Here is a 22,903-nt window from a genome sequence, read left to right as displayed (position 1 = left end):
TGTAAAGTGTTGTTTGTGGGAGCATACAGGGACGAGGTGGGGAGAGGGTACGGCAGCTAGGTACAGTCGGGAGGTTAGACAGGTGGCAGGATGGAGGGGGGGGGGGGGGGGAGTAAAAAGACTCTGGATGCATTGGTGGAGTAGAGGGCTGTGTAGTGCTTGAATGCAAACAAGGAAAGGAATAGGTGGGTAAAGGACAATGACTAATGAAACTTGAGGCCTGGAGGGTTACAGGAAGATAGGATATATCGTAGGGAGATTTCCCACAGGTGCAGTTCAGAAAACTGTTGTTGGTGGGAAGGACCCAGATGGCATAGGCTGTGAAGCAGTCACTGAAATGAAGAATGTCGTGTTCAGCAGCACGCTCAACTACTGGGTGGTCAAGTTGTTTCTTGGTGACAGTTTGTCAGTGGTCATTCATGCGGACAGACAGCTTGTTGGTTGTCATGCCCACGTAGAATGCAGCACAGTGGTTGCAGCTAAGCTTGCAGATCACGTGACTGTTTTCACAGGTAGTCCTGCCTTTGATGAGATGAGTGATGTCTGTGAGTGGACTCGATCGGTGGTGGGAGGGTGTATAGGACAGGTCTTGCATCAAGATCTACTACAGGGATATGAGCCATGAGGCAAGGGGTTGGGAGCAGGGTTGTGTAGGGATGGACAAGGATACTGTGTAGGTTTGGTGAGTGGCCGAATACCACTGTAGGAGGGGGTATAACATTCCTCATTTTAGGGTACAACGAGAGGTAATCAAAACATTGGCAAAGAATGTGATTCTGTTGCTAATGAGAGGTGGTCAAAACCTTGGTGAAAAATGTGATTCTGTTGCTCCTGGCCTGTATGGTACTAAGTCGTGAGGGGAATGCTACTCTGTGACTGGACGTGGGACTTTGGGAGATGGTGGATGACTGCAGAGATGGTCAGTATTCCACCCCTACTTTCCATTGTTTAATGATAGATAATCTGTTTGTAATTTTGTGTGTTCCCTAACGCTTGCAGCTATTTCTTCTACTGAGTTCAATTTTCAGTTTTCATAAAACTGTTCCCAATTCACTGTCACATAACATTGCAAAAAGAGTTGAACAATGTGTTCTACACCTATATCTTCAAGCTGTCGAAATGATTTCCTAGGGTCATTATGGTGTTCTACACCTATATCTTCAAGCTATCAAAATGGTTTCCTAGGGTCGTTATTGGTCAATTGGCACAATGTGATAAACATCCCATGTGTGCTGGTTGTTACATTTGACATTAAATTTTCAATAATCTCAGAAAAAAACAATTGTACACAATTCAACCCAATATCTTCACATACAATGCTGCTGTGTTGATAATGGGCACACCTCAGCAACACTGATAAGAGGATGCCATAGTCAAGCTTTTAGCAAAGCTATAAAAGTACACTAGACTGGATACCTGTAGATGTTGATACCCACGTACCTTGTCCAAATTCACTGAAGGACAAATTCACAACTGACGAGATTGCTACCTTGGAAAAAAATTTCACGACTGAAAGAGACATAAACTTTCTGCCAACCAAAACAGAAAACCTAAATTTCGAATGCATTTATACTCTGTAATTTGTTATCATATTTATGAATAGTTGTTGCACCATGTGTACTATCAAAAACCACATGTCTTCCTTGATATTTGTGAATTCATTATTCATGGAAATGATGTTAATTAAATTCATTTTACTGGCCACTGTTTAGTGTATATGAACAAATGACGCACTGATTTGTGGTTAAAAAGGACGTAAAACATTTCCACAAAGAAGCAAGGTCAAATTGGAAAATCAGGTTACTATTAAGAAGCAGAAAAGGATGCCAAAATGTTTTGTGATTCTATGGAGTTGGAGAAAATAAATGTTGTCAAAATGCTGAACTCAATCATGGCAGAACTAATTGAGATAAACTTAATATAAACTCAATTCTGTTTTGCAAAGGATTGCATTTGTGATGATTTGCCGCATAGAGAACTGAGCAATATACAGATGCAAGCACACTTGCGGATTTGGGACTGAGAGAGAAGGGGCATGGTCATTCAACACAAGCTTGGCAGGGCCCAGATATCAAAAGTAGGAAGGTAGCTAGCTCTCCACTCGGCCTGCAGACAACAGTATTCGTCACCCGTCTGTCAAGACAACAGGACAGTAAGTAACAGAGTTTCACTGGAAACACATGGTGTGTCGTTCTTTGTGCTTGCTGTGAAAGCATGCTGTTGCCTAAAGGACAATTTAATACCATACTCACAATATCAAGTGCATGATGCATCATAGTTATGTAAGCATTACGCATACTGGATCAAAAGTTTTACTGTGACGAAACAGATGATCCTAAGCGGCATCTCATACCACAATTAGCTTAGGCATTACTATCGTAAATTACGACAGCTTAATAAAGATTCCAAAGAAGGATAATACACTGTAGAATAATGATTTAGAACCAAGAGTAGGGACTTAATATTTATTTTTGTGTTATTAGAGCTCTTCCATATTATGCCAGTAACAACAGTAAAAATTATTGTTAAGGTTATTAGAAAGAACAAAACCAATGCAGCATGCTGAAGTACATAAAGACGAGTCAATTAATGTGCCACAATCCACATAGCAGTCTTACACTGTTTGCACATGATGCTGTCATTTACTGTCTTATAAAGTCATCACATGATCAAAACAAATTGTCAAATGATTTAGACAAGATACATGTATGCTCCAAAAAGTAGCAACTGACTCTACATAATGAAAACTGTGAAGTCATCCACATGAGCACCAAAAGAAATGCACTAAATTTCAGTTAGACAATATATCTCACAAATCCAAAGTCTGTAAATTCAACTAAGAAATTTTATTTTCAACTAAATACTTAGAAATTACAATTATGAATAACTTAAGTTGGAGCGATCACATAAATAATGTTGTCAAGAAAGCAAACCAAAGACTGTGATCTGTTGGCGGAACCCAGACACCTGACAAAATGCAACAGGCCTACTAAAGAGGCTCTTACACTACACTTGCACGTTCTCTTCTGCTGTGCAGTGTGGGATCCGTGTCAGAAATAATCAATGGAGGACATTGAAAATGTTCAAAGAAGGGCAGCTCCTTTTGCACTGTTGCAAAATAAGGGAGAGAGTGCCACAGATATGGAATGGGAATTGGGGGTAGCAATCATTAAAACAAAAGTGTTTTTTGTTGCGGCAGGATCTTCTCATGAAATTTCAATTCCCAGCTTTCTCTTCAAAGTGAAGAGAAACCAGAGCTTGCACAAAAAACTAAAGTGTTTCTTTTTCCCCCCACACTGTTCAAGGGGGAATGGTAGAAAAACAGCTTGAAGGTGGTCCACTGAACCCTTTGCTAGGCACTTAATTGTGAATTGCACAATAATCAAGTAAATGTAGATGTTGGTAATTTGATACCTCACAAACTCTCATCAAAACAAGTACATGAACTACCTACACACATGTCGGGCCTGGTGGCTGAATGGGAAGTACAGTCCAGAAACCGAGAGGTCGCAGGATCTAGTCTTAGTCAGACTACAGATTTTCCAGTCTTCATTTTAACCTAGCCTTCACCTCTCAAAAATGTGAGGAGTCATCAGAAAAAACACGTGATTCAGATTACACATTAAACTGTAGGTCCTCTTTCCCCAGTTCAATAACTGGGGTAGGTTAAGGACATGTGAGTTGCCATAGAAAGACTTGCACCAGGCCACTGAGCCACACACAATAATAATAATAATAATAATAATAATACAGCAATGGAAAGGATAGTTGCTACTTACCATATAGTGGAGATGCTGAGTCGCAGAAAGGCACGACAAAAAGACTGTTGGAAAGTAATCTTACGGCCAACAAGGCCTTTATCAAAAACAGAAACACATGGGCACACTGAATGTGTGTGTATGTTTCTATTTTTGACAAAGGCCTTGTTGGCTGGAAGCTAACTTTCCGACAGTCTTTTTGTTGTACCTTTCTGCGACTCAGCATCTCTGCTATATGGTGAGTAGCAGCTACTGTTGTCGTCATACTGTCACATTCCAGCCGGGATTTTCCATTGTTTAATAATAATAATAATAATACAATTAGTGGCAAAAGTTGCCCACTTCAGATATCTGGGAGAGATAATCCAACCATCAGGATTGAGCTCAATAGCCAATAAAGACAGAATCTCCAGATTACAAAAAGCGTATAAACTCACTTGGAATCACTATAATAAGAAAACTATATCTGTCAATGCGGAACTAAGGCATTACAACACAGTAGTCCTACCAGAAGCACTTTATGCTGCAGAAACTACAGTGATTCATGGTCATACTAAGATCGGAGAGATTGGAAAGCAGGAAAGAAAATTCTGAGGAAACTATATGGACCAGTGTTTTGGGAAGGAATTTGGATGAAGAGGTCAACTAATGAGATTTACAAAGACATACAAACAATAACAGACACTATTAGAAAGAGAAGGATGAAATTTTATGGACATCTCAGCAGGATGAATAAAAGCAGGCTCACAAGACAAATCTTTCAGATGGTAAACAAGAGCAAAAACAAGACAAAGTGGATCACTGAAGCAGAAGAAGACATTAAACAACTGGGGATCACACAAGACAACATAAACAATAGAAGACAGTTTAGAAACATCATACAGAAACACACACTTAAACAAGAACATACAGAGAACAGAACGGGAAAAAGACGCTCGGAAGAACGCAAGAGAGAAAACAGTAAACGTATGAAGAGAATTTGGGGAGATCGAAGAAAGAAGAAGAAACCATGACTACTCAAGTTCAATCGCTCTCTCAAAAGGGAATAATCAAAAATAATAATAATAATAATAATACAATTATTATTATTATTATTATTATTATTATTATTGTTGTTGTTGTTGTTGTTGTTGTTGTTGTTAGTAATGATTTCTTATAGATCTTTTCCCTTCCCCTCCCCCTCCTACCATCCCTTGAAAGTAATATTATATCCACAGTACACAATATGGGTCAATCTCCAAGTACATCATCACCATGAAGGCAACTGGGGACAGGTTGGATTAATGCTTTGCATCGAGACACTGCCTGCAAGACCTACTACAGCAAAGTTGCTTTCTAATGACCATTCAAAAGGAGAAAAGGTAAAACTCTTTCTGATGGAAGTTGTTTGACATCATGACATTGTCTTCTGTCAAATAATTCCCATTATTTAAAAGGGAGACCATGTAAAGTTTGTTATAGTGTGACTTAACAATATGCAGCACAGTAGCAGCTGGGAACAGAATTGTTTAAGACTCGTACAGCATGGCTTCGTGAGCTCGCTTTTGCAATGGTAAGACGTATGCGTGCCTGTGTACTCGGCACATGCATCAGTTAAATTAAAGTCAAAATTCCAAACACTGTTACATTAATCGCACAAGCTGTATTTTGTATGTTTTATATACCTATGAAAGTTTGCAACTCAATGTAAAAATAAATATTGTATTAAAAAACACACTATCAGTGATAACCATGTAGTGTGACTACGGTGAAGGTACAATATAATAGAGGTATGACACGGTACAGAATGATAATAATGCTTTATTACAAGAATATTTACACAGTAAAAGGGACATCTCTGTTATTCTTGGAAGCTAAGACTGGAATAAAGTCAGTAGTGGTCAAGACACAGATATTCCAATTATCGTACATCGGTAATATGTATCACAGTGAATGTCCACCAGAACCTACAGGTGAGTTGTAATCTATCATTTTCATAATACTGTCATTATTTCATCCTGGATTTTTCAAGAATATATCTGTGTCACATGGGTGGTGTGGTGAGCCTTGCGCAGTATTCGACTGTGAACGCATGTTTATTTTAATGCAGAATAAAATAATGGAATGAAGGTGAACCCTAGTGGTTGCACGTGGTCCATCCCTTTTGAAGAATACTCTATAAGGAGGACTGATAACTGTCACATGAAAACACTGCAGAAAGGTTTTGATTTTAACCTTTGGCACTGGTACACAGTCTGTTGTCCAGAAACTTGCCACATCTTTTGTCCTCTTATCAGCTACATACTAGTGATGAACACACATTCGAGCAGCAATATTTGAACCAGTTGTCACAAGATTGAGTTAGTAACCTCAGCTACCAAGGGAGACCTTCTGCCACTACCACTATCAAAGTGCCTCGTTTCAGATGGTGAAATTTACAAGAGACTTTCAAATATGAGCACTGGTTGCTTGTGTGCAGAAGAAGGAAAAAACATATTTATGGAACAAAACATGTGGAATAGAATTTGTGTATAAATTTCACTACGAAACAAAGCAAAATATTCTTTCTTTAGCTTCCAACAACTGCTGTAAATAATACACTGACAGACAATTTGAAGCACATACTCAAGTGATAGAAAAATTCAAGTGGAAACATCTGACAGAACGAAAATTATCCTGGAAGCATGTGACAGAATGAAAATTGTGCCAACATTGTGTTATCCCTATCTCACAGTTAGTATTGTGACATTTAGGGGAATCAAATTCTCTTCTGAAGGTTTAAGAAGGAGAAGTGCAACAAGTACTATATTTGGGCAGTCTTTGTGTCAGCAGCTGTCACATGCCATCCCTTTTCAGGAACTACTGGCTGCAAGTAAACAACAAGAAGCTGCTAAAAAATAGTAACATCTCATCATCAGGATAAATAATCTTCCAGCATGCATAAGCAACTTTTCAATAAGAGAAATGGACTAATCACATGAATAGCAACTGAAATTGCCAGGAACTTACCCAGGTGGAAACTGGAGTGCATTAATATTCCAACCACGTTTAGTAATTGCATCTGACAGTCTATAAATATGAAAATCATTGGAGCCAATTGCTACCACTGATGTGTCAGCAGTTCCGAAAACAAATATCCCTTTCATTTTACGCAATCTGTAACACAAAATTATTGTTTCAGGTTCCAGCCCACAATAAACATGTCAGAAATCAACTGTTTCCACTTACCCTTCCTCAATCTTCTTTGTTGTGGATACAATTTTTTTTGTTGCCTCAACATAACCATCTAAGCCAAAGTACATCATTGTAGCCCAGCAAGCTGCTATAATACCTACAAAAGCAAAATAAGAAAGTCAGTTATGTTAAATTTATACATCATCTTTTCATAGGAAACATGTCAAGACAAGCTAAAATATTATGCATATTAAAATAAGTAAAACCTAGGATATAAATATTTTCTGACAACTCTAGGTAGTAAGATATGCATGCATGTTGATAACATGTGCCTGCATAGGACTTGCAGAGGTGCTGCAGTACATTCACAAATACCATGAACTCCTTATTAAGACACATGCTTTTATCATAGATGTAGTGTACACACCTCCTGCCCTGGAGCCACTTACACACGGAGACCCGTATACACCACCTGGCCAATCAGTGGTAACAGTGAACTGATGGTGGCGGTACTTTGGTTCAGAATATAAAACAACTGATGATCCCTTTGGTGCAAATCCATACTAAAAATAAAAGTAAATATATTACTCACAAATTTATTTAAGCCTCTGGTTTCTATGATCAAAAGTTACCACAAATTATATACTTCTGAATAAGGCTCCATGTGAAATGATGGTTCTCATACAGCTTGACAGTCACACACACTCCAGAGGATTTTACTGAACTTAAAGTTAATCAACATTCAATTATTAAATTATGTAGGGGAAAGTTAATGCTAGAATTGCTTTCTTTGCAGAAGAGACTATAACACAATTAATCAACTGGAAAAATCTAATAAATTATGGAACAATAGTATGATAAATAAAGTCTTTTTCTTTCTACCCATTACACCATTGAGAGTAACAAGCAAATGAAGCAAATAGTGTGATGAAGACAATCAGTAGTCTATGCACTGTACTTGTGGCAGAAGCAAATTTAAATGTATTTTATAGGTGGCGCTCTCTCAACTGACTGATCTGTACATACTTCAATCAACTAACTTCAAACTTCAGCACACCACTGGTTTGTCTCTACTTCCAACTAACCCCACATAGTTTTACTCACTTTGCCACCACATTTTGGGACTTGCAAACCCCCCCCCCCCCCAACCACCACCACCACCAACAACAACAACGAAAGTTGCAACAGACTGACTTGGCCTCAGTATCACAGCTATTACTTAGATGCAATGTGTTGTTCTTTTCTGAAGTTCTCAAAACAGAAAAGTAAAATTACAGCCATTAAAATAAAGTTGTGAATTTTCACAGATAGATTAAGAATCAAACAAATTTAGCAGACAGCAACATTAAAAACCCTTTGGGACAAATTATATTCTTCTGGAGAGGACCAAAGAAAAGAAAAATGATAACATATCACAAACTGCTAACAGTGGCCAACTTCTTTTATTGATTTTCCAACACATCACAATTATGTTTACAGATGAACAGTTTCGATCATCTCAAACAGCCATCTTCAGATCCAGTAGACAACATCAGATCCTTCTGGGTAGTGACTGGATTTGATAGCACACAAACACACAAGAATCGACAATGTCAGAAAGTGAAAATATTTTCACAGGTTCAAGAATAGTACCAAAGATGGAAAAAACTTGAAGGAATAAAAGCACGTAATGATAAATCATAGGTGGTGGTAGCGGAAGGAACACTCACATAGTAATGTCATGTTCATTTGTTTTGTTTTAGGATGCAAAAACGAAGGCCATACGCACCCATGTCAGAACTGTAAAACATGAAGACAAAAAAAGGAGTTAAAAGCGACTACATGTCTAGCCCAATCGACGGAAGGAAATACATCTAAAAAGAAGGTACTTGGAGCAATATCCATAAAATATGCCGTAGAGAAACAGAGGCCCTGAACCAAAGATTAAATGTCGTTCACCATATTGCTACAATGGATAAAACATAAAATGCTGTCGACAGCCCTCGCGTCGCTCACTAAAACGGCCAATAACTCAGACGGCAAACGTAAATTGGAGCTTAAGTGGTTAAAGAAAGGGCGTTCTGTCAGGAAACACCAAAACATCAAAGGTTGAGGGCAATGAGCACAAAGCGGTGGGGGAGCAGCACTTAACAAATGGTGCCGGCTAAAAGACAGTGCCAAATACACAACCTTGGTAAAATGATCTCCTCATGGCGAGAGGGCCCAGAGGAGGTCATCCGAGCTGCTGGAAAAGATTTAATTTCCCAGAGCTTGTTCCCATGAAGGGAGGACCAGTGGTGATGCCAAAGTGATATCACCTGCTGACACACAGCAACACAGATGTCATCAGATGGAATGGAAGAACTAGTGGGCCAAGGTTCCAGGGCTGCAGCCTTGGCAGCAGCATCAGCAGCCTCATTTCCCATCAGACCAATGTGACCAGGAACCCACATAAACAACACAGTGGCTCCATCGAGAGTGAGCAACAGAAAACTTAGATCAGCTACACAGGGACTTCGAGAAGGAAGATCAGGTTGGTTGAATTTGGGGGAGAGGACCACACAGTGAGGTCATCGGTCCCATCAGATTAGGGAAGGATGGGAAAGGAAGTTCACCATGCTCCTTCAAAAGAACCAGCCTGGCAATTGCCTGAACTGATTTAGGGTAAACGCGGAAAACCTAACTCAGGGTGGCCGGACATGGGTTTGAACCATCGTCCTCCCGAATTCAAGTCCAACAGGAAACAGCCTGGCTGTGAACCCAAGATATAGTATTAGGAGTGACATGGATAAAATAGGAGCAGTAACTGGGCACACAAATGTGGAGTTTGTGGAGGTCTTTCAGTGCCATGATCAGCACTGGGTAAACACTGTTGTAAGGCATGTTAACACTGAGCTGAACATGATGCTTCAGACACCGACAAAATCTCAGAGGAGTATTGTTCCAGTTGATGCTATTGGTAGGTGGGAATAGACAACACATGGCCTGCACCTCAATAGGAAGGGGGAAGAAGAAGCTTCACGTACAGTAAATAGGGATAAAGCTAAGGGTAGTATTAACTTACTTCATCAAAATATCAGGAGAATAAAATATAAAGTAGATGAGTTATTAGTGTGTTTAGATGATGTCAAAAATAAAAATGAGGTTGATATACTTTGTCTGTCTGAATACCATGTAACTGTGGGGATGGAAGGTGTCAGTATAAATGATTATAATTTAGATTCTTACACTTGCAGATCTGGCATGGATAAAACAGTAGTTGCCATTTACACAAAACAAGGACATACATACAAAACTGAAGAAGTAAGCAAATTTTGTGTCAATCAACACTTCGAAGTTTGTTCAAGTGAACTACAGCTAGATAATGTAGTGTTGATAAAGTGTACAAGTCCCCATTATTAGATTGGGAGCTATTCAAAAAAAAGTTTGATTCCCTATTTGTCAGACAAAAAGAAGAAGTTATTAATCTGTGGTGATTTCAATGTAAACTTTCTAAGCAATTCTGATAGGAAAAGTGAACTAGAAGTGTTATTAACGACATACAACTTAGAATCAGTGATCAATTTACCTACACATATAGCTCAAGACAATAGTAATCTAATAGATAATGTATTTGTATGGCAAGGGGACGTAAAACAAACACATGCTTTCCCTGTGATAAATGGACTATCAGACCATGATGCACAATTGATTAACTTACAAAACCAATCAGGGCGCACAGTTCAGAAACCATTAAGTAAAAGTGTTAAGGTTGCTCAACCTGGTATCTATAGAGCACATCAGAGAAAGTTTAAGAAATATTAATGGAGGAGATGCATATTACGAACCAAATGCTAATGATAAATGCAACACATTTCTTGATAAATTTATATCCCTTTTTGAACATTTTTGCACAAAAAAATTACTATATGTAACGCCAGTTTTACCAGTTTTCAAAGAAATGTTATACTACTACAGATACAAAGTGTCTTTAGAAAGGAAAAGAAAAGTGTATGAGACAATAGTAATTAGTAAAGACCCAAAAGTAATTTTACACTATAAAATTATTGTAACTTACTGAGAAAAGTTGTCAGAAAATCAAGAAATATGTATATTAGAGATGAAAATAACAACTTGGGCAACAAAATCAAATCAACATGGAATGCTGTTAGAAGGTAGACAGGAGAATTAACCACTGCAGTAGGTAGTATTATTTATTAAAGAGGATAAGACAATCTTAACCAACAGTACACAAGTGGCTAATATACTTAATGGCAATTTCTTAAGTGGAGGTGAAAAAATTGGTGACCATAGTCCAAAATAAAAAGCCAAGCAGTACATGGAAGAGTCAGTTTTGAGAAACCTTAGTCAGATTAATTTTCACCTGACAACCTCTTGCGAAATAAGAAAAATCATTAAACCTTTGGGAAAAAAAAGCATTCTGTCGGAGTGGATGATACCTAATGTTGAGCAGTTACAGCCAATGTTCTGAGTCACATATGTAATGCATCACTAACTGAAGATACTTTTCCAGACAGGTTAAAATATGCCATTGTCAAGCCTCTCTACAAAATAGGGGACACCACAGATGTCAATAATTACTGGCCAGTATCCATGCTTTCAGCATTTTCAAAAATCATCGAGAAAGTAACATACTCAAGAGTGGTCAGCCACCTCAACAGTAACGGGATACTTAGTAAACCACAGTTTGGATTCCAAAAATGCTGTTCCACAGAGACAGCAATATATAATTTCACTGCCCACATATAGAGTCTTTAAATAGTAAGATGTCACCAACAGGAATTTTCTCTGACTTTTCCAAAGCATTTGATTGTGTGAACCATGACATTATGCTCCAGAAATTACAATTCTATGGTATAAATGGAACAGCACATGAATGGTTTAAGTCACATCTACAGAACAGGATTCAGAAAGTTTCTTTATATGGTTTAATGATTGAAGGAAGTTTGCCACTTCACCCAACTGGGGTGTTCCACAAGGTTCGACAATGGGTCACCTTCTGTTCTTGATATATGTGAATGACCTCCCTTCTTATCTGAAACAAGAAGCTAAACTGACCGTGTTTGCTGATCATACAAGCATAATTATTAATCCAGTAAAAGAAACTCCAACAGAAAATGACACAAATACTATAGCAATATTATGGAAAGGAAAGTTGCTACTCACCATATAGCAGAGATGGCTGACAGTGAACAAGTAAAAATAATACTGGCAATACTCGCACTACTGCTGCTGTTGCCAATAATAGTGGTAATAGTAATATTAATAGTAATAGCAATAATAGCAATAAAAGTGACGATAATCATAGTGCCAGGTATAAGAAGGATGTATACAAAATAGACGTTTACCATACAGTGAGTTCTGGGGAAAGGAAATTTAAGGAGACTGCATCAGCTAAGAAAATTGGAAAATGAGGAAGATTAGGTCAGACAGGGGGATGTACACAGACAACGAGCACATGCAAGGACAATGGTAATCTTATTGTTGCTTTAGGAGATATGTCATTAACTGTCTTTTGAAGCTGGGGATGTCATTTTGTTCTCTAACATAATGCGTGAGGTTGTTCCATAGTCAGGTTCCTGCTACTGAGAAGGGCTCGGAGAAAGTCCTTGAATGATGGAATGGGACAGAATGGGGGCTACGAGCAGATGTTTCTTCCATGTTGTTGAGACAACAGGAGTAAGGTCGAGAGGAGATATGAAGCACAGTGTTCATTTATAAGACAACAGAGTGTATTGAAAACTCCTCACCTTGTAAGTGAAAGAACGTGTTGTGAGTTGTTTCAACACTTCAAGAACGGTGATTTTAACGTCATAGACCAGCATGGTAGTGGAAGAGAGAATGTTTTCGAAGATGCAGAATTGGAGACATTGTTGAGTGAAGACTCGCGTCAAACTCAAGAAGAATGGGCATGATTAGTGGGAGTGACACAGCAAGCCATTTTAAAATGTCTCAAGGCTATGGGCCTGATACAGAAAGAAGAAACTTGGGTCCCGTGTGAGCTGAAACCAAGAGACGTTGAATGGTGTTTGTGAACAGTTGCTTCAGAGGCAAAAACGGAAGAGATTTCTGCATCACATTGTGACCAGGGATGAAAAATGGGTTCATTACGATTACCCCAGGCACAAAAAATCATAGGGATATCCTGGCCATGCTTCCACATCAACGGCCAAACCGAATATTCACGTCTCCAAGATAATGCTCTGCATTTGGTGGGACCAGCTCAGCGTCATGTACTATGAGGTGTTAAAACCAAATGAAACAATCACAGGTGCTCATTATCGAACACAATTAATGCGTATGAGCAGAGCATTAAAAGACAAACGGCCACAATACAGTGAGAGGCACGATAAAGTGATTTTGCAGCACAACATTAGACCCCACTTTGCAAAAGAGGTCAAAACATACTTGGAAATGTTAAAATGGGAAATCCCACCCCACCCAACGTATTCTCCAGCATTGCCCCCTCTGACTATCACCTGTTTAGATCAATGGCGCATGGCCTGGCTGACCAATACTTCCCATTTCATGAAGATGTCACAAATTGGATCGATTTGTGGATCGCTTCAAAAGATGAACAAGTTTTTCGACGCGGGATTCATACACTGCCCAAAGGATGGGAGGAAGTAGTGGCCAGCGATGGAAAATACTTTGAATGATACATGTGTAACCAATTTGTTTCATTAAAGCCTCAAATGTTGGGGAAAAAATTGCGGAAGAAAAGTTGTACACCTTGTAAATGAAGATCTAAATTGTACTGAGCAGATAACTGCAGCGTGCAAGAAGGCATCAGCCTCTCTCTGTGCCCTCACTCTTCTCTGTTGACATGAAAAAGAAACTTGTACAAACACTTATACTTCCTGTCATTATTGACGGCAATGATTTTTTCCTTCTCAGGAAAGTTCGTGGTACTTGGAGCTGGCTATGAATACTTGTGTTTCTTATATCTGTGCTGTTCAATTCTCTTTGATCACATTTCACCATCATATTCACAGCTACCCAGTCTGCACACAGACAAGTGAGGAGATTTCAATATGCTCTGTCGTCTCTATTGTCTTATAAATGAACACTGCTTCATATCTCTCCCCGACCTTACTCCTGTTGTCTCAACAACATGGAAGAAACATCTGCTCCCACCCCCCTATCTGTCCCATTCCATCATTCGAGGACTTTCTCCGAGCCCTTCTCAGTAGCAGGAACCTGACTATGGAACAACCTCACACATCATGTTAGAGAACAAACTGACATCCCCAGCTTCAAAAGACAGTTAATGACGTATCTCCTAACAATAAGATTACCATCATCCCTGTAGGCGCTTGTTATCCTTGTACATCCCACTGTCTGACCTAATCTTTCTCATTTTCCAATTTTCTTAGCTGATGCAGTCTCCTTAAATTTCCTTTCCCCAGAACTCACTATATTGTAAACGTCTATTTTGTATGCATCCTTCTTATACCTGGCACTATGATTATTATCACTTTTATAGTTATTATTGCTATTACTGTTAATATAACTATTACCACTATTATTGGCAACAGCAGCAGTAGTGCGAGTATTGCCAGTATTATTTTTACTTGTTCACTGTCAGCCATCTCTGCTATATGGTGAGTAGCAACTTTCCTTTCCATAATATTGCTATAGTATTTGTGTCATTTTCTGTTGGAGTTTCTTTTACTGGATTAATAATTATGCTTGTATGATCAGCAAACACGGTCAGTTTAGCTTCTTGTTTCAGATAAGAAGGGAGGTCATTCACATACATCAAGAACAGAAGGTGACCCATTGTCGAACCTTGTGGAACACCCCAGTTGGGTGAAGTGGCAAACTTCCTTCAATCATTAAACCATATAAAGAAACTTTCTGAATCCTGTTCTGTAGATGTGACTTAAACCATTCATGTGCTGTTCCATTTATATCATAGAATTGTAATTTCTGGAGCATAATGTCATGGTTCACACAATCAAATGCTTTGAAAAAGTCAGAGAAAATTCATATTGGTGACATCTTACTATTTAAAGACTCTATATGTGGGCAGTGAAATTGTATATTGCTGTCTCAGTGGAACAGCATTTTTGGAATCCAAACTGTGGTTTACTAAGTATCCCATTACTGTTGAGGTGGCTGACCACTCTTGAGTACATTACTTTCCCAATGATTTTTGAAAATGCTGAAAGCATGGATACTGGCTGGTAATTATTGACGTCTATGGTGTCCCCTATTTTGTAGAGAGGCTTGACAATGGCATATTGTAACCTGCCTGGGGAAATATCTTGAGTTAGTGATGCATTACATATGTGACTCAGAAGATTGACTGTAACTGCTCCACATTGTTTGTGTTGTTGTTGTTGTTGTTGTTGTTGTCTTCAGTCCAGAGACTGGTTTGATGCAGCTCTCCATGCTACTCTATCCTGTGCAAGTTTCTTCATCTCCCAGTACCTACTGCAACCTACATCCTTCTGAATTTCTCTAGTGTATTCGTCTCGTGGTCTCCCTCTACGAGTTTTACCCACCACGCTGCCCTCCAATACTAAATTGGTGATCGCTTGATGTCTCTAGTCAAGTTGTGCCACAAATTTCTCTTCTCCCCAATTCTATTCAACACCTCATTAGTTATGTGATCTTCCCACCTAATATTCAGCATTCTTCTGTAGCAACACATTTCAAAACTTCTATTGTCTTCTTGTCTAAACTATTTATCGTCCATGCTTCACTTCCATACATGGCTACACTTCATACAAATACTTTCAGAAACGACTTCCTGACACTTAAATCTATACTCGATGTTAACAAATTTCTCTTCTTCAGAAACGCTTTCCTTGCATTGCCAGTCTACATTTTATATCCCCTCTACTTCGACCATCATCAGTTAGTTTGCTCCCCAAATAGCAAAACTCATTTACTACTTTAACCATCTCATTTCCTAATCTAATTCCCTCAGCATCTCCAGACTTAATTCGACTACATTCCATTATCCTTGTTTTGCTTTTGTTGATGTTCATCTTATATCCTCCTTTCAAGATACTGTCCATTCCGTTCAGCTGCTCTTCCAGGTCCTCTGCTGTGTCTGACAGAATTACAATGTCATCGGCGAACCTCAAAGTTTTTATTTCTTCTCCATGGATTTTAATACCTACTCCGAACTTTTCTTTCTTTTCCTTTACTGCTTGCTCAAGATACAGATTGAATGGCATTGGGGAGAGGCTACAACCCTGTCTCACTCCCTTCCCAACCACTGCTTCCCTTTCATGTCCCTTGACTCTTATAACTGCCATCTGCTTTCTGTACAAATTGTAAAAGCCTTTTGCTCCCTGTATTGTACCCCTGCCACTTTCAGAATTTGAAGGAGAGTATTCCAGTCAACATTGTCAAAAGCTTTCTCTAAGTCTACCAATGCTAGAAATGTAGGTTTGCCTTTCCTTAATCTATTTTCTAAGAGAAATCGTAGGGTCAGTATTGCCTCACATGTTCCAACATTTCTACGGAATCCAAACTGATCTTCCCCGAGGTCAGCTTCTACCAGTTTTTCCATTCGTCTGTAAAGAATTCGTGTTAGTATCTTGCAGTCATGGCTTATTAAACTGATAGTTCGGTAATTTCCACATCTGTCAACACCTGCTTTCTTTGGGATTGGAGTTATTATATTCTTCTGGAAGTCTCAGGGTATTTCGCCTGTCTCATAAATCTTGCTCACCAGATGGTAGAGTGTTGTCAGGGCTGGCTCTCCCAAGGCTGTCAGTAGTTCTAATGGAATGATGTCTACTCTCGGGACCTTGTTTCGACGTAGGTATAGACCCTCTATATACTCCCACCTTTCTGTTTTCCCTTCTTTGCTTAGAACTGGGTTTCCATCTGAACTCTTGATATTCATGCAAGTGGTTCTCTTTTCTCCGGAGGCCTCTTTAATTTTCCTGTAGGTAGTATCTATCTTACCCCAAGTGATATACGACTCTACATCCTTACATTTGTCCTTGAGCCATCCCTGCTTTGCCATTTTGCACTTCCTGTCTATCTCGTTTTTGAGACGTTTGTATTCCTTTTTGCCTGCTTTATTTACTGCATTTTTGTATTTTCTCTTTTCATCAGTTAAATTCAATACCTCTTCTGTTACCCAAGGATTTCTATTAGTCCTCGTCTTTTTATCTATTCTATTAGTCCTCGTCTTTTTATCTACTTGATCCTCTGCTGCCTTCACTATTTCATCTCTCAAAGCTACCCATTCTTCTTCTACTGTATTTCTTTTCCCCATTCTTGTCAATCGTTCCCTAATGCTGTGCCTGAAACTCTCTACAACCTCTGGTTCTGTCAGTTTACCCAGGTCCCATCTCATTAAATTCCCACCCTTTTGCAGTTTCTTCAGTTTTAATCTACAGTTCATAACCAATACATTGTGGTCAGAGTCCACATCTGCCCCTGGAAATGTCTTACAATTTAAAACCTGGTTCCTAAATCTCTGTCTTACCATTATATAATCTATCTGACACCTTCCAGTATCTCCAGGCTTCTTCCATGTATTCACATTTCCCAAGCCCACACCTCGCCTAAACTGGCAGAGTTCCCACAGTGGCTCACTGTTTGGCACAACCAGGAGGGCATATGGATCTTACCGAATGTAAGAATACATTGTGAGTATTGTCCACTGTTTAAGGGGTTAAATAAATGGCATCCTCAATAACATACTGCACATCAGTTTTGGGTCTTTTGTATGGTGCCATTTGTGCCCATAAATATGATCCTAAATGAATCCCACACTAAACTGTAGTACTTCCGTTTCCCAGTTCAAACACTGCTCTGTCTGTCTTCAAGAGGATATAAGGTAGCAACTTACTGATTACACTCACCTTGTGTGTATCTGCTGATATACTTGTAACTCCTCTGTAACTGCTCTGTCTGTCTTCAAGAGGATATAAGGTAGCAACTTACTGATTACACTCACCTTGTGTGTATCTGCTGATATACTTGTAACTCCAGGAACAGAAAAATCAAATGGTGGTAATTTGTAGCCTGCTTTTTGCATGAAGACAATGACAAAACCTCCTAAGCAGGCATCTACATGTACAGGTATGTTGTATCTCCTTCCTAATTCTGCTATAGCCTCAATGTCATCCATAGTTCCATAGGGGAAGTTTGGCACTGATCCAACTAGCTGTAAACACAAATCACTTTCAACATTTCACTTTCAGGTAGCATAACCTTAACAATGAGTAATAAAACTTTATTCTGAAAACGCTCACATATTGCATTGTTCCCATTACCTAAAACAAAAACTAAAAAGTGAATGTAGTGAAACAGAAATGAGCAATTACATAGGGTAACATACCATGCACGTATTTTTACTGATAGAATTCTTCATTGCCCTTATATTGACTTTGGTGGTGACAGGATCAACAGGAACATGTTTGATTCTCATGCCGAAATACAATGCAGCCTTGTCAAATGCTGGATGGGCTGTTTTTGGCAAAACAATCTCCGGATGTTTGATACCCCTCTCAAATTTTGCGTAGTCGCGATATGCTTTGCATGCCATCAATATAGATTCAGTTCCACCTGTAGTCATCTGCAGCAGACAGTTTCAGTACATTTTAAGAATAGTTTCTAAGAACATAAAATACAATACTTAGTGAAAACATTTTTACGAGCTACATCTTAGTGCTGAAGAAATTTTCCCCTGTTCCGATAATATCTCATCATTATACGTTCTGACTTATTTTGGCACAAGAACACTGAAGAAGTAATGAGAAACTCTTGAATAAATTTCTGGTTTCCTGACATCAAGCAATAGATCTACCTATCAGACGTTTGTTCTGCACTATATAGTCCCAGAAATAGTGAACAGCAAAGAACAAACTCTGAACAATACTAAAAGCTGTCAATTTGACTGTTAACTGTTTTTTCATATCTCATCAATATGTTACACTGTCCTTCATTGGTTAAGCGCAAAGGGTGAATTTTCAATCTACACGCAGTTGCAGATGAAAAGCATTCTGGCCAACATTTCCATTTAGCATCTACATACATACTCCTCAAGGCACTGACAGTGCACAGCTGTGGGTACTTCATACTATTATTCGTGACTTTCCACTCTATTCCATTTGCATATCAAACGGAAAAAATGTTGACTATATACATCTGTTCATGCTCTAGTCTCATTTACCTGTCTCCAGGTCCCTGCATGAGGTATTTTTATGAAGAACAGAAACATTCTGCAGTCTTCTTCAAATAACATTTTTTCTATTTACTCAACAGGGTTTCACTGGAATGCCATCTTTCTTCCAAAGTTTTTTTGTTTTCAGTTTCAAGTGCAATTTTGTATCAAGTTCCATAATTATTATCCTCTGTAGATATTAAGAGTAACTAACATCCACAGGACAGCAGTGGTAAAAGCAGCTGGAATTGACTCGGTTGCTGAAAGGGTCTCTAACAATATCCAGAGACATTCTGTTTGCATGGTTTCAGTATCTATTAAAGAGTGCAAGACACAATATTCACACAATGAACACAGAAACTGATATGGCCCAATAGAAGGGTTAAGACATGGAAAATTTGGAGGCAAAGATAGTGCTTTGAGTACTGATTGTGCTTTTCAAGCTCCCCAGCAAAGCAGATTATCTCATCAATACATCCTACTCTTCCAGAAGCAGATGTGCACCATGTATGGATAAATGTGACATCCCAGGAAAGTGGCCCAGTGGTAAAAGTGCCACACTAGATGCCTGAAGGTCTGGGGTCATATTCCTGGTCAGTGCGAGGATTTTTATCTGTCACTTACTACTTCTACCACCTCTAGCAGTGTTTGTTAATGTGAAAAACACTGAGTCACACCATGGTTCAAGATCCAAAAAAGTATTTTGTTCACACACGACTAGAAATTGTATAGGAATGAAAATTTATAATGAATTAAAAGCAAATAAGTTAATGCATACGAAAATACTTATGCCAGGTACTGACACTGAAATGCTATTATCAATTCACACAGAACAAACTGGTACAATGTTTATTGTCATTCTGGCTTGCAGGTACAATGTGTGCATCCACTTCACAATACATGTGCATAGGCAAAACATACATTCATACAGTAGATTATCTAATTTATTAAAAAAATAAACTTTTTGTAGTGGTAATTACCATTCATCGGTTCGAAAAGTGCTTGTTCAACACATCATTTCACAAAAGTGATATGTTGCACCACAAGACTAGGTATTGTTAATCAGCAGCCTGCAGTTTTAATACTGTCCAGCAAATTCAAGATTTTTTTCAACAATGCACCAATATTTATTCTCCTAATTAAAGTTTTATGGTACTAATGCTATAGCCAACCAATGGATAATGTCATATCTAACCAAAAGAATGCAAAATGTTGTACTTAGTAATTCAACCAATATAATCTGGGGACACAATTCTCACTGTGGAGAAATCATGCATGAGGTTCTCCAAGGCTCAATCTTAGGTCCAGTATTATTTCTCATATATGTAAACAATCTCTGTCTAACACACAAGAAGCAGAATTGGTTCTTTTTGCAGATGGCACTAGTATTGTAAACATCCTAATATATATACAGAAACAGAATAAATGGCAAACGAAGTTCTTAAAATTATCATAGACTGGTTTTCTGCGAATGGTCTCTCCGTCAATTTTAAAAAGACACAACATATTCAGTTCTGCACATCTTGGTGTGCTACACCAGTGGTAAATGTAATACATAGTGAGGAAATAATAAATAGGGTGGAAAGTTCAAAATTTTTAGTTGCCCATATCAATGAGAATTTAAACTGAAAGAAACACATTTTGGAACTCCCAAAAAACATAGTTCAGTCATTTTTGCAGTTAGAATCATTGCAAATCTTGGGGAAGGCAAATCAATATGATGACATATTTTGCATATTTCCATTCAATAATGTCGTATGGAATAATGTTCATGGGTAACTCATCTTTAAGAAAGAAAGTCTTCATTGCTCAAAAACATCCCATATGGATAATACAGGGTTATTACAAAAGATTGAAGCGATTTCACAGCTCTACAATAACTTTATTATTTGAGATATTTTCACAATGCTTTGCACACACATACAAAAACTCAAAAAGTTTTTTTAGGCATTCACAAATGTTCAATATGTGCCCCTTTAGTGATTCGGCAGACATCAAGCCGATAATCACGTTCCTCCCACACTCGGCGCAGCATGTCCCCATCAATGAGTTCGAAAGCATCGTTGATGCGAGCTCGCAGTTCTGGCACGTTTCTTGGTAGAGGAGGTTTAAACACTGAATCTTTCACATAACCCCACAGAAAGAAATCGCATGGGGTTAAGTCGGGAGAGCATGGAGGCCATGACATGAATTGCTGATCATGATCTCCACCACGACCGATCCATCGGTTTTCCAATCTCTTGTTTAAGAAATGCCGAACATCATGATGGAAGTGCGGTGGAGCACCATCCTGTTGAAAGATGAAGTCGGCGCTGTCAGTCTCCAGTTGTGGCATGAGCCAATTTTCCAGCATGTTCAGATACACGTGTCCTGTAATGTTTTTTTCGCAGAAGAAAAAGGGGCCGTAAACTTTAAACCATGAGATTGCACAAAACACGTTAACTTTTGGTGAATTGCGAATTTGCTGCACAAATGCGTGAGGATTCTCTACCGCCCACATTCGCACATTTGTGTCTGTTCACTTCACCATTAAGAAAAAATGTTGCTTCATCACTGAAAACAAGTTTCGCACTGGACGCATCCTCTTCCATGAGCTGTTGCAACCGCACTGAAAATTCAAAGCGTTTGACTTTGTCATTGGGTGTCAGGGCTTGTAGCAACTGTAAACGGTAAGGCTTCTGCTTTAGCCTTTTCCGTAAGATTTTCCAAACCGTCGGCTGTGGTACATTTAGTTCCCTGCTTGCTTTATTCGTCGACTTCCGCGGGCTACGCGTGGAACTTGCCCGCACGCGTTCAACCGTTTCTTCGCTCACTGCAGGCCGACCCGTTGATTTCCCCTTACAGAGGCATCCAGAAGCTTTAAACTGTGCATACCATCGCGGAATGGAGTTAGCAGTTGGTGGATCTTTGTTGAACTTCGTCCTGAAGTGTCGTTGCACTGTTATGACTGACTGATGTGAGTGCATTTCAAGCACGACATACGCTTTCTCTGCTCCTGTCGCCATTTTGTCTCATTGCGCTCTCGAGTGCTCTGGCGGCAGAAACCTGGAGTGCGGCTTCAGCCGAACAAAACTTTGTGAGTTTTTCTACGTATCTGTAGTGTGTCGTGACCATATGTCAATGAATGGAGCTACAGTGAACTTATGAAATTGCTTCAATCATTTGTAATAGCCCTGTATGTGGTGCTCATCCACAATCATCTTGTAAACATCTGTTGAAGGAGTTGGGCATTCTCACTACAGCTTCACAATATATTTATTCTGTCATGATGTTTGTTATAAATAATCCACTACAGAAGGAAAAATGACATTCATTACTCCCCATCAAACTTCTCTTTAGTACAAAAGGAGTGCACAATTTGATCACTCATCCAGTGATATAAAATGTCTAACTAACTTAGAAATGCTCAGAATGTACAATGGAATATGTACAAATTAATTTGTGATTTGAATGTAAAATGACTAATTCCACATCATAATCATTTATCATGCAAAATGATCCATGGAACATAAAAGTAACTAAATTAGAATGGGTGTACATATCAACTGTTCATTTTGGAATTCAATACCCAACAAAATTCCCTGCAGTAAAGTGGTAGACAGCTTTGACTGCTTCATAATTTACCCATACAGTGAGCTGTTCCACTGAACCATTATTGATGACATTCACCTTGGACATCCGAGGCATTCTATAGATTTTTGCTGTTTTTTAGAAATACTGCTCCTTTGGCTCAATTCAATTCATTTTATTGCTCATAACATATAATTTTACATGCATGTGCATTTTCAACTAACTATATAGTTTTTGCAATTACAATTTTTTAGTTTACATTATTTCTCATCACATTTTAATTCATGATAAATTCAAGTTG

At 38.7% G+C, this 22,903-nt stretch overlaps 1 protein-coding gene across 2 annotated transcripts in view; it reads right to left on the bottom strand.

Moving 5' to 3' along the window:
• Positions 1-22,903, bottom strand: part of LOC124777266 (sphingosine-1-phosphate lyase) — a 65,178-nt gene that overhangs the window by 12,934 nt on the left and 29,341 nt on the right. For both annotated transcript variants that reach the window (XM_047252600.1, XM_047252608.1), the window contains exons 4-8: positions 18,208-18,444; positions 17,824-18,033; positions 7,339-7,474; positions 6,966-7,068; positions 6,747-6,893 (exon numbers count right to left, since the gene is read on the bottom strand). In XM_047252600.1, the coding sequence (XP_047108556.1) occupies positions 6,747-6,893; positions 6,966-7,068; positions 7,339-7,474; positions 17,824-18,033; positions 18,208-18,444 (833 nt within the window). The remainder of the gene's footprint in view (positions 1-6,746; positions 6,894-6,965; positions 7,069-7,338; positions 7,475-17,823; positions 18,034-18,207; positions 18,445-22,903) is intronic.

The sequence above is a fragment of the Schistocerca piceifrons genome, chromosome 1 (assembly GCF_021461385.2).
Source record: "Schistocerca piceifrons isolate TAMUIC-IGC-003096 chromosome 1, iqSchPice1.1, whole genome shotgun sequence".
NCBI classification, from domain to species: Eukaryota; Metazoa; Arthropoda; class Insecta; order Orthoptera; family Acrididae; genus Schistocerca; species Schistocerca piceifrons.
Note: the sequence above shows the minus strand (reverse complement) of the source record. Positions and strands in the feature narration are given on the sequence as shown.